The sequence below is a fragment of the Sceloporus undulatus genome, chromosome 4 (genome assembly GCF_019175285.1).
Source record: "Sceloporus undulatus isolate JIND9_A2432 ecotype Alabama chromosome 4, SceUnd_v1.1, whole genome shotgun sequence".
Taxonomy (NCBI): Eukaryota; Metazoa; Chordata; class Lepidosauria; order Squamata; family Phrynosomatidae; genus Sceloporus; species Sceloporus undulatus.
The window spans coordinates 92,546,477-92,562,384 of record NC_056525.1 but is presented as its reverse complement, the minus strand read 5'-3'; the positions used below and the strand labels follow the sequence as shown (position 1 = coordinate 92,562,384).

The window sequence follows — 15,908 nt, the reverse complement described above, 5'->3', positions numbered from 1 at the left end:
GATGTTTATTTCACTTATTGTCTAAATGAAAGAAACGTTTGACTGATAGACCTACAATCTTTAAAATCTGATTCACACTGAAGGTCATGCAAAATAAACCAATAGCTGCCACCTCTCCTTCTCCCAAAGCCAATTTGCTGATAGATTATGAATTTACAGAAAAATGTAATTGGGATTTCCGTGTCAGTATAAATATCAAGTGTGGTCAAAATCAGTTCAGAAATATTCATAGTAGAGCAAAAGACAAAACAAAAACAGAATACCAGACTCCTAGATCAGCTACTTAGTTACATATGCATAAATAAGATAGTCTGTCCTGATCACAACCCTCAGTCCACCTTAAGAAACAGCTAGTGGATCTGGTGAAGGAGGTCTGTTCCGCTTCTAATTAGGGCACAAGGAGGAGGATATTTCCAACTGGAAGCTGAACAGACTTCTTTTGCCTCTTAAGGTGGACTGGTTCGCTTTTAGGTAGGTTTTCAGTAAGACTACAATGCCTTAGTGAATACAGAACAGTTATGGATCTGTATTTTTAGGTTGGAATCTGCAATATTAAACACCAGCCAAAGTGTTTTGTAAAGCACGCAGCTGAAGTAGTTAATAAGTCAAGACCCAACCTTTATTATGGCCTTTATTAGAGAACATATTGTGTGATTCTGGTCACTTATGTGACCAAGCATGTGCATTTGTACAGCATGACAGACAAAAGATTTTTTAAATTACAGTATAGGTGAAAGAGCAGTATTAGCTACAATCCAGTGGTATCTTGACTGTGGGTTCCTCCACATGGCACCCTTACATGAACACAAATTTCCCTTCAGTGTCAGGAGCTGTTCAGTCTATTCCCTAGTCTTCTATAGAGTAGTAGTCCAGATTCAGGAGTGAATTATGGTCCTGTCTTGTATGGGAGTCCCATGCAACCTTTGATTAGGAGTGAGCTGCATTTTTTCTTCTTGAATTATAAAATATTTGGCCTATGTCATCTCGAGCTTTCACTGAAGTGTCACCTATTTGTTTCTTCAAAATAATTCTTTTTAGAGAAAATGAAAATCAATCAACTTTATATAATTTATGAGAAGTGTAAATTGACAGAACATTTGTGTTACTTATGAAAACAGTTCTCACATATCAGTCACAGGTAATGGAACAAAAAAATTGTACTTCAGAAAAAGAACTGTCCTATTCAAAGACCAGAAATGTAACCAGGAGAAATTTTATATTCAAAACAAAAAATAAAGCAAATTCAAGAGCTTTTTAAAAAAAATTATGCAACTGACATGGTGCCATGCCATGCAACTGACTTTGCTTCATTCTTCAGTATTACATAGAAGAGAGAAATAACATTTGGTCCCAGGGAGCAACTTAAAGCCACATTTTTCATTTGAAGCTGTCTTTTTCTGAACCAGATATGAACTCTCTTTTGTTTTAATTCAGCATCACAAAAAAGGTAGAGGGACTGACATAATAGTAGTATTTGTCTAAATGTATCTGGTATTGTACTGCCCTTTCTAAGATTTCAACCTGCTCCAGATGCACAATCTACTTGTAATCCATTGCCATTGTATTCTATATTGTAAATGAGAGAACTGAGGCTAAGAAGAGTAGTGTCACCTGGTGGACTGCCTCACTTGTAATTCAGCCATTATGGTACACCAGCCTAAAATGAACTAATTTATGTATCATTTAATGAGACACAATATCCCTGAGCATGAATCATAATAATCCAAAATCTGATGCTGTAAATAAAATTAAAATTAAGGTGTCTTAATTTTAGTGTTTTTTTAAAAAATAGGAACATCCGAAGGCACTTGCTCTGTCAGTGGGCTAAGGACAGCAAGTACCCTTGGTTTGCTTTCAAAATGTAAGTTCTCATTTTTAAAAATTCAAATCCAGTGAAATTTCATGTGTAGCTCAACATCAAGTTAGTTTTCTTCACATTACACCTGCACTGATATCAGTTGCCATCCGAGTCCTAAATCTCTTAGTTACGGATTTTGTAATCAGGAACCTGTGGTAAGAGAGAACAAGTAGAAAAGTATCACTATTTTTCCTGAAATTGCCTGAATTTTCACAGAGCTAGGAGTACATATACCTTGAGTCTCCCTTATCCAAAGTACTTGGGACCATAATTCTTTTAGATTTTGGAATTTATTATTATTTATTATTATTATTATGGAATACCTGTATTTGCATATATGTACATATAGAAATATCTTGGCAATGGGAGCCAAGTCTAAATACAAAAATCATTTATGTTTCATGTATACCTTATTCAAATAGCCTGAAGGTAATTTTATACAACATTTTAAAATAATTTTGCACATGAAACAAAGTTTGTGTACACTAAACCACCAGAAAGCAAGTGTCACTATCTTAACCACTCATGAAAAAAGTTTTGGTGTTCAGAATATTTTGGATTTTGAAATTCTGAATAAGGGAGACTCAACCTGTATTTTTATATTTTCAGGCCCCCAGTTGCTTTTCCTTAGCTACACTGAAAGAAGAGCAATGCAGTAGATTCTATTGAGCTTGTAGAATAATGAGGAAGTTTTCAAGCAAAATTTCATTGACTTCAGAATCACTTGGGCTACTTTGCAACAGATGAAGAACACCAGTTGTCATTAAAATGTCAAAATTAAAATGCAGCTGCAGCAGGGGCACATTTTCCACCTGTGGGGTAGACTACATCCTCAACAGATGAATAAACTTTTAGTTCCCACTTCTGAGCTTTGGAGGGAGGTTTCAGGTTAAAATTGGGGTTTGAGACATGGTGTGTGTGTGCTAAAAGTGAACTTCAGCACTTTTGAATATTTGAGGGTGATTTTTCACCCACAACCTCCAAAATCATTAAAAAAAATGCAGAGGAGGTTGCAGGACACACTTTCCCCACTCCTAGGCAGGAGAGACTTGTGAAAATTTAAGAAGAACCTTGCTGAATCACATTGAAATTCTACTTAGACCATCATTCTGTTTCTACAATAGACAAACAGATGCCTCTGCAATGCCCAGAGCCAGGACCTAAGTATAACAGCATCTTCCCGTTTGTTGTTTGCCCAGAAACTTGTATTCAAAGGAGTGATGCCTCTGATGTTGGAGGATATATATAGCCATTGTGACTGGCAGCCCTAGACAAAGTTAGGATAACAAGTTGGGCAAGGGAGAGGGAACTGGCAAGCCATAAATAGATAAAAATTTAATACATATCGAAAGACCCTAATCCATATCTGAAAGCAATATTTTCAGAAGGGGAAATAAAGAGTGAAGGTTCTAATTAAGTGGTAAGGTAGACATGGTTCATGAGGGAAAATGCCCCAGGTTCACTCATTATATGGCCGGGTAAGGCTAGGGACCCTTTCACACTAGAGAATTATAGTCCTATAATTTCACTTTAACTGCCTTGATTCCATCCTAGGAATCTCAAGGTTTACAATTCAGGGAGCATCATTCAGACTTTTCAGCCAGAGAACATGAATTTGCCAAGGCCCAATTCAACCACCAGGAGCCCTGGTGGCGCAGTGGTTAAATGCCTGTACTGCAGCCATTCACTCAAAACCACAAAGTTGCAGTACAGGCAGTTCAAGACCAGCAAAAGGGCCCAAGCTCGACTCAGGCTTGCATCCTTCCGAGGTCGCTAAAATGAGTACCCAGACTGTTGGGGGCAAATTAGCTTACTTGCTAATTAGCTTACTTGCTGTTCACCGCTATGATCTTTGGAGTAGCGGTATATAAATAAAACAAATTATTATTAATTATTAACCCTCTAACCACTGAACCATAAAAACTAAAGTACTTAGACCCTAACCAGTCCTAAGCATCTTAAATTAAAGCAGTGCATGTGCGTGCACACACATAAGCCATATTTCATAGAACAACTGTATGTTGTCATGTGACAAACTGAACTTCAGTATTCATCAGAAGCACTATTATTTCTAGATAACAGAAAGAATAAAAGGCCAAAAGAGGAAGGGAAGAACACTCTTCTCACAATGGACTATGAAAGTGACTTACAGCTGCCTTCAGAGCTTGGGCCAGATCCTCTAGTAAGTCTTCTGGGTCTTCTAAACCAATAGACATGCGAATTAACGTATCAGTGATTCCGAGGGCTTCTCTATCTGCCTTGGGAACTGAAGCATGAGTCATGATGGCACTGAAAAAGAACAGATAGTCCAGGCTTTGACATTCATAAATAGAAAGCAACAGACCAGCAAGTACAAGAACTGTAATAACTAAAAGAAATACATATAGAAAGAGGTGAGGCAGTCACATTCTGCACTACAGCTTCAATCCACAGGCATGCAATATTAACCCACTTGAAAAATGTCAATGGATTCACTTTTAACAAGCAGGTCCCCCATCCCATTCAATCATGGGTTGGCATTGCAGATTGTGTTTCAGAACTATTGACTGAAATCAGTTTTAAGATTTTTTTGGACTGTAATTGCAGAATCTCCAGATCAGCATGGCTGCTGGCCACGTTAACTAGAAGATTCTGGAAATTGGATATTGTTCATGTGTACCTTCATGTCATTTCTGACTTATATCAACCCTAAGGCAAATCTATCACAGGGTGTTCTTGACACGATTTGTTCAGAGGGAAGTTTGTCTTTGCTTCTATCTGTAGTTCCACAAAAATCATTTTTCCAAGCTTTGCATGGAGTCCACATCACATGTTCTGGGGGAAATTATTATTCTACTATGTAGCAATTTAAGCAAATTAAGACTGAAGTGAACCCTGAAAACCTGGTGTACTGTATGGAGAATCAAACATGTAGGCCATCAGCAGGCAAGGAATAACTGCAGGCACAGGGAGACAAGAAGCCCAAGAACATAACTCACAGGAAATTCTTCATAAACAAGTCCAAATTTATACCTGTAGTTGCAGATATGAATAGCAGCTGAGCAAAACATGCATGTGGTTATCAGTCTAATCTTTATGTAAGCTGTTTGTCTTTGTTTTAAAAAGTGCTTTTAAAGTGACATATGAAGGTTCATATACTTGTTCCTCTTGATTTTTCAGAAAACATTTGATCATATGAGTGTATGTGTATTTGGGAAGGATGATGCTTCTTGGCAGCACTGTGGTGCGGGTGAAGAATATTGGTCATTCAATGTCATACCTAGCCAACTTCTACTTAAAACTTGCAGGGCCACCCCCTCACCTTTGACCAATCACAACAATTACCCTCTGTATGTAGGTTAAACAGCAGACTAGAGTCTTATTGGCAAGGCTGAAATAAATATGTTGATAAGTGTCTCAGTTTCATGTTCATTAGGAGCCCTGGTGGTGCAGCGGTTAAATGTCTGTAATACAGCCACCCACTCACAAACCGCAAGATTGCAAGTTCAATAACAGCCAAGGGCTCAAGCTCGACTCAGGCTTGCATCCTTCTGAGGTCACTAAAATGAATACCCAGCTTGTTGGGGGCAATTAGCTTATGCATTGTAAACTGCTTAGGGAATGCTTAAGTGTACTGATAAGTGGTATAGAAATGTAGTTGCTATTAAATAGTTATTTTTAAATAAACTCATATCAACAGAGATTTCAGATAAACTTTACTTACGGATGCTCTGCTAGACTTTCATAGCCTCCCAGACTTTCAGCCAGGGCAAAAAGCTAGAGAGAAGAATGGAGAATGTTATGTTTTTTCATTCAGTTTTCCATATCTTTTGGTCCTAGCAGAATTGGGTAGGTGGTTAAGTCCACTGGTATATGTTTAAACAAAAATGTCTTCAGCTGCTTGTGAAAAGAGAGCAGTAAGGGGCTGTGGAAGGGAATTCCACAGTCTCAGAGCAGCCATGGAGAAGGCTCTCTCCCAAATCCTCACCAATTGCATCTGCAAAGATGGTGGAGCATGCAATTCTCTTCTGGCTGTCAGAGAAGTGCTGTTCTGCATAACAAGGAAATACTATGCAAAACAGAGCTTCTACCACTAGACTAGGGGAAAACATTGACTTCTCAAGGCTATTTCATCCTGCTGGAGGATGAGGCTGCAGTAGTAGGATATTCTCCCCAGTGCTCTTACTTCTGTTTCCCTACTGTGAAATCTTACAGACTACAGGGTCTTGACTAGAAGAACATAACCCTATGCTGACAAACTAATGATTAAAGGAAAAGGATATACTTGGATTAAGAAGTAGCACTGATTTGGCTTCATTTGCTTGTGATAAAAATGTTATTGTATCTGCGTGTTTCCAGAATCTCCCAGTATCTGCGAGACAGCAAGCTATTGTCTATGCTGCTATTACTATAAAAGCTTCCTAGACCAGAGTTTACAAGTAGTGATATTAACAAGGTAGCAGAGAAACTATCTCTGGTTTTCTGTCAATTTCTTTTACAGGCAAAAGATGCCCCAGGAGGGCTATTCCTACTGCTACTGCCTTTCCAGGATCAACTGAAAGTGTGAGCAATGGCATATCAAACCACAGTCTTAGGAAACCTGGGATACAAACTTCTTTTCTAGGTTCCACGAAACCCAACAGATAGATTAGAAGCAACTTGTTAGGTTTACCACCTCCATGCTAAGATCAAGATGAACTCTTGATCTTAGCATGGCAGGCTGCTTCTAATCTGTTGGGTTTCACTGAATGTAAAAAAGAAGAGGAGAGCAGGCAAGAGAAGCCCGGAGGCCTAGACCATCCCATTTTCAGCTCTTCTGAAACTTTGAAGGGCTGCACAAGAACTCCTTGCAGCTGTCATGTTGGACTATTCAGGGGAGGTGTTTTGCTGTTTCAGGGCCATTCCCAACCTTGCTACCCACAGACATGCTCTCTTTCAGGAAATTCCTTTCCCTTTTCTTACTCAACCTTTTTACCCTGGAGGAACCCTTGAAATAATTATCAGCTCTCAGGTAATCTCTGCATAAAAATTATTATATCTACAGTTCAAAAAAACCCCATGGTTTTATTTTTTATAATTTCTTGCTGAACTGCTCGTGACTTTTCACAGAAACCCTGGTTGAGAATGCCCTAAACTGTCTGTCTATAGAGCTTTTCTTGATTAAGTTCATTACTCCAGTTGTGCTAACAGAAAAAGTGTGTAAAACTCCCTGGATCCACATGTGACATCCCTGTCCTAGTCTGGAGTTTGGGCACCTTCTTGCTATCAGCCTGAATTCTATTTCAATTAGAATAGACTCCCTGAGTTAGCAGAAATGGTAAATTTACCAAATTACCACAGATTCAGTAGGGAATATCCTAGCTGGGATTAACAACAGGATTTAGTTCATTGTTATTAAAATGATTTCCTAGTGGCCAGGAACAGAATTAGGACAAGATGAGAATCTTATTACAATTACAGTTATTAAGGTATCCTATCATTTGGGATGGCATGGAATGCAAAGTAGAACACACACTCTCCCAGCTCTATTTTTATGGCAGCTTACCCACAATGACAATTATAGAACAGGAAGAACACTTTGGCCATTTTGCAGGTTAATTTAGTTGCCAGTCATTGGGGAAGTGACTGCACACCTGTATTTACGGTGATATGTATTGGTGAGGAAAAATTGGACAGAGTTTTCTGAACTCAAAATCATTTGAGAGGCATTTAAGAAACATCATGCCTTTGTTACATCAGCAAAACCAGCCTTGCCTTAAAAATTCATTTATAATTGTGGCACAGGGTGAGCTGGCAGCTGGCATGGGGTGGCATTACTTGGCTCATATTGGTGATGCAAGCACTAATCACTTGAATAATTGGGCCATGTTAGTTTGTCTACACCCTTTCCCTTGTTTCTCATTACTGCCACCTATATGGATGATTTATATTTTGAGACTCCTCACAAAGTCTTTGACTATAATTTGCCCTGCAGGCTTGAAGGCAACTTCCTCCTCCTTGTGCTAGCATCCAGAACATGGTTAGATCACAAGGTGGTGCTGTTCTTCTTTATATAGGAAATGTACATACATTCAGAGGTCTTTACCTTTATGCTTTTGAGAAATGTGGAGGCGTTTTCAAGATTTCCTTTAATGTAAAAGGAAATCATCCCTGGGCAGCCCGTACACTGACGTTTTACTACCTCATACTGTGGATGTGATGGCAAACCTGAAATGAGTCATGCATTATATAAACAACTTGATTGTTTTAACACACATACATTCACTTATACACTCAGCCTGCTAGAAACATGAAGTGGCTACCCAAAAGAGTGAGTTTGGAAAAGTTGCTACCTTGAGCTGTAACTTCCAGAATCCCCCACTATCAATCCTAGCAGCCAATGAACAGGCATTCCATTTATATCTTCACACAGCTTGGAAAAACTGTTTTCTTGAATTTCAGGTAGCAGAATTCCCCAGGAGGTTCAAGAAAGAAACTTTTCTGAGTGGCAAGAAAACATAAATGTAATGTCCCTTTGGGGGCTACCAGGACTATACTTTATATAATACTTTGACCACTTAGCATTGACCAGTGCTAAGATTCAAACTGCACAAATTCCAAAACAATATTTGCCAGGGGTGGGGAATCATAAATTCCTTTTTGAAACAGTTTAGGGTTGGTACAGTCCTCACAAACAGACGTGAGGGGGCCACATGTGAACCCTGGTCTGCTATACACATATACAACATAGGAAAATATATAGAATTTTTGAATGCATTGCCTGGAATGAATGGTTGTGAGAACAGTAAGGAAATGATGAGTGGAATAGATTATGAGGAAGCTCATGGAGGTGAAAACAATATGGAAGAAACTATTAACCAGCACTTGTTGCATCAGGCCTTAATCATCCATTAACTTAATCAGCTATTAGCCAATTTGAGCCTCTGGCACTGAACTGGAAGAGTGCACTTAACAGCATATTCATCTATGCACTTACTCAAAAATAAATCTATTTTAAATGGGGCTTACTAACAAATAAGTGGATATAACTTTGCAGCCTTATTCATGCAATGTGGCTGATGTTCCCTGGCTGCCACCAGTTGCTTTTATTTTATTTTATCATTTTACATTTTGACAAGAACACTTTAGCTACTGCCAGGTTCTACACAGGTAACTCACCAGGGAAAAGGACTTTTTCAACTCTAGGATCTGACTCAAGAAACCGGGCAACAGCCAGTGCATTTTGGAAATGTTGTTTCATGCGGATTGGCAACGTCTTTAAACCCCGGTTGCAAAGGTAGCAGTCAAAAGGAGATGGAACTGCTCCAATGGCTACAAAACAAAACAAAGAAATCACCTACTTTGCTAATGACTTTGTCACTCCCACCAAGCTATCTATAAAGAGCCAATGAATGCCATTGTGGGAGAAAGGTGGGATATAAATCTTTGGAATAAATAAATAAAATAATAAATAAGCAACACAATTCTGCATTACTGTCAAAATATATTCCCTTGTTCACAATACGGTAAGTATAAAACATAAACAGAGCTTTAAGTTAAAAGTTAAATTATAGCTATCTGGTAGCAGAGTACTATTAAGTGATGCTTTGGTGTGAATCAAGAACCTTATAGTCAGGGACTGGAACTTTGGGCCCAAACAGACAGGCCAAAATAAAGCTGCTTCGGGTCACTTTGGAGGTATGCTGCTTAAATGACACACACATCTTAAGAGTCCAGAAGCTGCGCCAAAGCTGCTCTCCAGTCCTTAGGACTGGAGCGTGCATTTGGTGCAGTTTCCAGCCTCTTAGGACGCATGCATCATTTAAACAGCATACCTTCAAAGTGACCTGAAGCAGCTTTATTTTGGCCTGTCTGTTTGGGCCCAAAGTTTCAGTCCCTGACTATAAGGTTCTTGGTTCACACCAAAGCATCACTTAATAGTACTCTGCTACCAGATAGCTATACTTTAATAAAGCTTTAAGCAGCTTTATTTTGGCCTGTCTGTTCAGGCCCTAAGTGAAGTTATATATTTTGTCCACATTTCTGAATACCTTTCAGACAAAGAATAATTAAATATGCTGATATTCTCCCCTTCCTCAAAACATTTCAAGATAGTGTAAGTTTATCTTCCCCATCCCTTCTCTCCCATATGCCACATTTTATCCTCACAGAAACTCTGGGACAGATGATAAGATTAAGAGCCTGAGCAGATGGGTAGGATACCACAAGACAAGCCCATGGAATCCTGCCCCTGATTCCGATCCAGGTCAGTCCCCAGGCCAGCACAGTGATGGGCGAGCGTTTATACATTCACTTGCCTCTGCATCATAGATCTGCTGCCACAATACACTCCTTACCTGCCACCCCCATGTCTTCTCTGAAGACCTCCCTCACAGCCTGTAAGGTCAAAAACAGGGTGGTTGTCTATACTCACATGGCCAGGCACCCCCATCTGATGGCACACGCTGTAACAGGGGCCTTCAGAGAAGATATGACAGTGGAGGCAGGTAAGGGGCATGTGGGTACCCATTGTCACTGTGGAGTTCTCAATAAACTCCACAACAATCAGCTGGTCTTTTTACTCCACACTAAGACTGCTTTGGGCCAGGATCAGGCTGGGACCTCCGGATTGGCATACTGACCTTCACTGTCCATGCAGGACACGAGGCGAGGGGGAATAAAGGCCTTTTGGTCCATGTGTACAGGCTGTCAGACATGGCAAGGCAGCCACTGAGCTAGCAAACTGGGTGGATGAGTGAGATTTCAATCTATGTCTCCAAAGGCCAAGTTCTGTATGCCATATTGGCTGATATACAACTCAGGCCCTCAATAAGGCAGAATGTAATAGTGCTATGGATTAGACAGTCATGACATCAACTTTAAGAAACAATGCTTATACCTTTCCTGAGACAATATGATACTAACATTTGTTTTCTGAACTTCAGAATGCGGTTTTTTCTTTTTGCTAAGATTACAGCTTGTTTACTGTTCCTCATCTTGTACCTACTGTAGACCAGCATTAATCCATTAAACATTAAGAAGCAGTTGTAACTTGCCATGAAACAGCTGGTTTATGATGGAAGATTGATTCAAATGTTAAAATATCTTTACTGTAAGGAAAGTAGGGTGGTGGTAAAGCAATCTCTCCTTGCTGTATCTCTTTAGAAGTAATTTAGGAGTGATTTATAGGTGCTTTATATTGGTAGAGATTTTAGAGAGAGACATCACAGACTATTTTGGGGTATGTTTAATTTATACTTACCATATTGCAAGAATCTGAGTTTTTCATGGACAGCATCATCATTTAATGAGACCAGTCCCATTACAACATCACTGTGGCCTGAAAATACAAAGAGGAAAATGGAAATGGAAAGTGGGGGGGGAGGGGGAGGAAGAGATTAATTGTAAAACAGACACTTTTCTAGTTGTTCTTTTATTTTTGGCTCTATATTGCTCCTATATACTTTTAGACCATGACATGGGATTTCTCCTTAGTGGTGCCACCTCCCTTGAATTGGTCACTCTGAAACCAAACCCTGGTGTTAGTTACTCTAAGACAAAATCATGCAGTCTGCTATCCTATGGTATGCTTGTCAGTCTTTCCATATACAGTGCCATTGAGATGCTGACTGGTGATGATGGGAATTGCTCCTGTATGCACCCCCCTTTCCAGCCTTTGGTCCTGCCTCTGAGGTCACAGAGGTCTTCAGTCCATTTAGTGTTTATGCTTTAGATGTGAACATCTGGAGGAGGGAATGTTTGCATGTCTGCACACTTAGGCTGCATCTGCACTATAGAAATAATGCAGTTTTGACACTATTTTAACTGCCATGACTCAATGCTATGGAATTTTGGGAGGTTTAGTTTTGTGAGAAATTTACTATTCTCTATCAGAGAGCTTTTGTACCACAAAAACTACAGATCCCAGAAAATAATTCTTCATTCAGCCTATTCACCCCGAATACTGCCTTGAAGCATTAGTGTAGAAATAAAGAAACATCAAATAAATTCTGCAGAAGGGAAACCAGTCTAGAGACTAATGATTTGTGCACATATTCTGTATTGGAAGGGAAGAGGCTTTATATAGTTATTAATACCACTATAAAAACAATTAATTTGCTTTCTTTTTCCAAAGTACCATGACAAAGATAAAAATAATGACCACAGGGGATTTACATAGATTTAAAAGTGGATAACAAGGACATTTAAATAGTTCAATATTTCCTATATCTCAGCTCAGTCATTAATCAAAACAGAGACTGCAGTCAACAAATCAGAATTTGACCAAGATTTCAAAAGGTAGCCATGAAGGAAATACTAGATGTGATCCTCCTATATAAATACATATCATTAAATACCAAATTCAGAATCATCCAGGTTATGTTGTCATTGTGTGCCTTCAAGTTGTTTCTGATTTATGGAGACCCTAAGTCAGCCCAACCCTATCACAGGGGTTTCTGAGGCTGAGAATGTATGACTTGCCCACGGTCACCTGGTGGGTTTCCAAGGCCACACAGGAATTTGAACCCTGGCCTCTAGAGGCATAATCCAGTGCTCAAACAACTACACCAGACTGGTTCTGTATGACATCCAAGCCATGCTATTTCCAATTTTTATCGTTCCTAAGATGGACAGTGAAGAAAGCTGGCAGCAAGAAAATCAATTCATTTGTAAAGCAGTTCTAGAGAAGAGTTCTATGGATACCATGGACTGCTAAGAAATACAAATGAATGGGTCTTAGAGCAAATTAAAGTAGAAACAAAAAAAATGAGTAAACTAGGGCTGTTGTACTTTGAACATAGCATGAGATTACATGACTCACTAGAAAAAACGATTATGCTTAATAAAGTGGAAAGCAATAAGAAGAAAGGAAGTCCACATTACAGGTGGATTGATTCAGTGCAGGAAACCACAGCTCTGAGTTTGCAAGACCTGAGCAAGGCAGCTGATGTCCAGGGAACCTGGAGGGCTCTCATTCATAATGTCACCATAAGTCAAAGTTGACTTGATGGCAAAAAACAACAAAAGCAAATAATGAAGAATATTAAAACTTGACAATGAAAAGGAATCACATACTGCCAGATACAAAAGAGATTTTGACTGCTTGTTAGAATATAAGCATAAAGTTTCATGTTTTACATAGCACTTACCATTCATGTATTTAGTAGCTGAATACATACAGATGTCAGCTCCTAAAGCTAAAGGTCGCTAAAACAAAACAAGAAAAAGTCAGCAAAGGGTGAGGGCTTAATTTTTTTTTTCTGATGAGAAAATCAACAGGAATTAAAAGACAAGTGCTAAAGCACAATTATATATTTCTGTTCAAAACAAAAACCAAGCAGCAATTTCTGCTGTACAGAGGTTAAGATGGAATAGCAAGAAAAATGCTCTTAGGTTCCAGTAATATTTTGTGAGACGCTGCTCATGTAACGCATGTAAGCAGGAAAAGATCTTGCCTGGAAAAGTGTGGAAAGGAGAAGTGGAACAATGGCTGGGGCAAGGACAAGCTGGGGATAAAAGAAGAGGTGGCAACGGAGTAGAATCCAATTTCCTCATTTAGTGGAAACAAATCCTCCATGAGTAAATTCATGAAACCTAGAGGAATATTCGGGAAAATATTTAGGGAGGGAAAAGCCTTATTACATGAACAGAAGTCTATTCATGTGATTTGCCTTCAGTTCAAGGTGTTAGAACTCAGTCCTTCAAATACTATCTTTTTTCCTAGGTTACAGCCCAAGGTTCCTTGCCTAGAAGAATGCAGCCCAAGGCTGAAGAAAAACAATGTGCTCTAGCAGCTAAATGTGCTAGACTTGAAATGAAAGTATGAAGGTGTAATGCTCAGTCGGTCATGAAACTTGCTCAGTGGGTTTCGGAAACTCATTCATGTGTAGTTTTACTTTTCTCATATGCAAAGGGATCCTGCAGAACCTTTGAGACTAACTGAAAAAAAAAGAAGCTGGTAGCATGAGCTTTTGTAGGCGTCAGTGTACTCTGTAACTCATGCTACCAGCTTCTTTCTTTCAGTTGGGTCTCAAAGGTGCTACAGGACCCCTCTGCGCAGTGATTGCCCAGACTACCATGGCTTTGTCTCTTAATTTTTTCATATGCTTCAGCATAAAATGGGACAAGCTACAAAGAGTGCTTTACAGGAAGGGTGGAATACAAATCTGATGAATAAAGTAAGCTAGATTATATTGTGGTTTTACATGATTGTATCTTTGATGATGAAAGAGCATATACAGTCTATCTGTAGGGAAGGGAAGATATTGTTTTTCATTGCAATTAGCTAGAAAATGCACTAGAACACCTTACATATACTTCTCTGTATACTAGCTAAGTCAAAAGTTGTACTGTCAAAGACCAAAACTTCCAAAGAAAATGGAAAAAAGTAAATAAACTATGGGAATGAAAATTAAAAGGAAGAGGAATAAAGGGAAAGGGAAGGAAGGGGAAAAGGAAAAGAAAGGGAGGGGAAAGAGGATTGAATATTTTTTAAAAAAATATATATCCCTTATTTATCTTTTGGCTGGAAACAAAACAACAACAGTCCTAATGGCAAAAATAGACATGCTGCATTTGAACATAAAAACAACAGATGACAACAGAAAGTAAATGTCGTACACCCGTTCTAACAGCTCAGCCATGTCAGCAAAACAGAGGAACAATATAAGTATGTTTTATATGGTTTTTTTTTGTCTTTTAAATGTTTTGTATGTCATGTTAAGTCAAAATAAAATTAAAAAATCGTTGTACTGTCAAGAATTCTAAACTTTTTTATTATTATTATTATTTTTCAAGCCATCTGGCCTGTTTTTACAAAGAGTAGTTCTTCCACCTAACAAGATGGTTCATTTACATATCTCAGATTGACAGCAGTGACTGGGACCCTGTTGCAGTCCAGATATTGTTAGACCAAAGCTCCTAGCATTCCTCACCATTGGCTATGCTAGCTTGGGCTGCTAGGCAGTGCAATTCAAAATCCTGTTCTCACCTCTGCCCTAAAGTGTTTCAGGATGTGATAAACTGATACTGCATAGTAACCCTTCCACAAACATTTCAACACAGGAAAACTGAAGCATAGAGGTAGGGTAGTGGAGAGAAATCACCTCATGGTGGTGTGATCTTTGAATTGAAAAAGATTTATTTTTAAGCAAACCTGACTTTAGTATCTTTTGGGAGTATTTGATGAGTATATTAATAGGTGTTAGGAAGGCAGAAAGAGATGTTACAAGAAACAGGCTATTCCCACAAGATGTTTCCTTCTCCCTTTCCCGTGAATTTTCACAGAGAACAAAAGCAAAATAATCTCTGTTGCTCATTCGATAGGGTCTGTCCTATTGTTTTTCAATTAACACAGCTTTCCTTTGGAAATACTGCAACTGTCAGAGTGTTTTTTTCTCTCTGTGCTCCTGCTACATGACAATTTGGATCACTGAACATTAGTGTCCTCTTTTATATTGGCTAATCTATTAGGAATGTTTCATCATACTGGATTAGTTTGGCAGAATGGGCTAGATTATAGTTCGGCACCACTGCCAGAGTTCTAATTCCACAGAATTAATGGTCTTCCATTTTCCTTCTCTGTTTTCCAGGGGCTGTCTCAGTGTAGCACTATGATTAACTATGACACCTTTTCCTGCTTTCAAGTGAGTTACTAAATTATAGACTCTGAACTTTAAAAATCAAAGCATATATTTTGTTTGCTCACAATGCAACCACATGCGTCTTTACTCAGAGGTAAACTGCATTTTGTCTAATGGGGCTTGCTCTGTAATAATTGTTCGTAGCTGAGTCAAGGACTAACCTATGCTCAAAGCTGAGTCAAGTATTAATGTATTTTATATGCCTTTACACTCAAACAAGTTCTTGCTTTTTAAACCCTCTCAGGTTTTATGTTAATTGTTAGCTAGGAAGAAAGCATGTACCAAACACCATTTCTGACAAATGGAACTATTAAGGCAAAATAGAGAACTGGATAGATTTGGAAGTCTGCATTGTGTTACCTTCACCAGAACAACCCCCTTTCCCCATCTGTAAAAGAGACTATATCGGTTCCATGAGACCAAAACATATCAAACAATCTCTCTCTCTT

The 15,908-nt window shown here is 38.8% G+C and overlaps 1 protein-coding gene across 1 annotated transcript in view; it reads right to left on the bottom strand.

The window, feature by feature from the left end:
* Window positions 1-617: 617 nt before the first annotated feature.
* The window catches only part of CTH (cystathionine gamma-lyase), a 29,549-nt gene continuing 14,258 nt past the window's right edge, over window positions 618-15,908 (bottom strand). The window contains exons 6-12 of the mRNA XM_042461954.1: window positions 12,967-13,024; window positions 11,079-11,156; window positions 8,996-9,148; window positions 7,923-8,044; window positions 5,562-5,614; window positions 4,009-4,147; window positions 618-2,008 (exon numbers count right to left, since the gene is read on the bottom strand). Of these exons, the coding sequence (XP_042317888.1) occupies window positions 1,982-2,008; window positions 4,009-4,147; window positions 5,562-5,614; window positions 7,923-8,044; window positions 8,996-9,148; window positions 11,079-11,156; window positions 12,967-13,024 (630 nt within the window). The 3' untranslated portion in view covers window positions 618-1,981. The remainder of the gene's footprint in view (window positions 2,009-4,008; window positions 4,148-5,561; window positions 5,615-7,922; window positions 8,045-8,995; window positions 9,149-11,078; window positions 11,157-12,966; window positions 13,025-15,908) is intronic.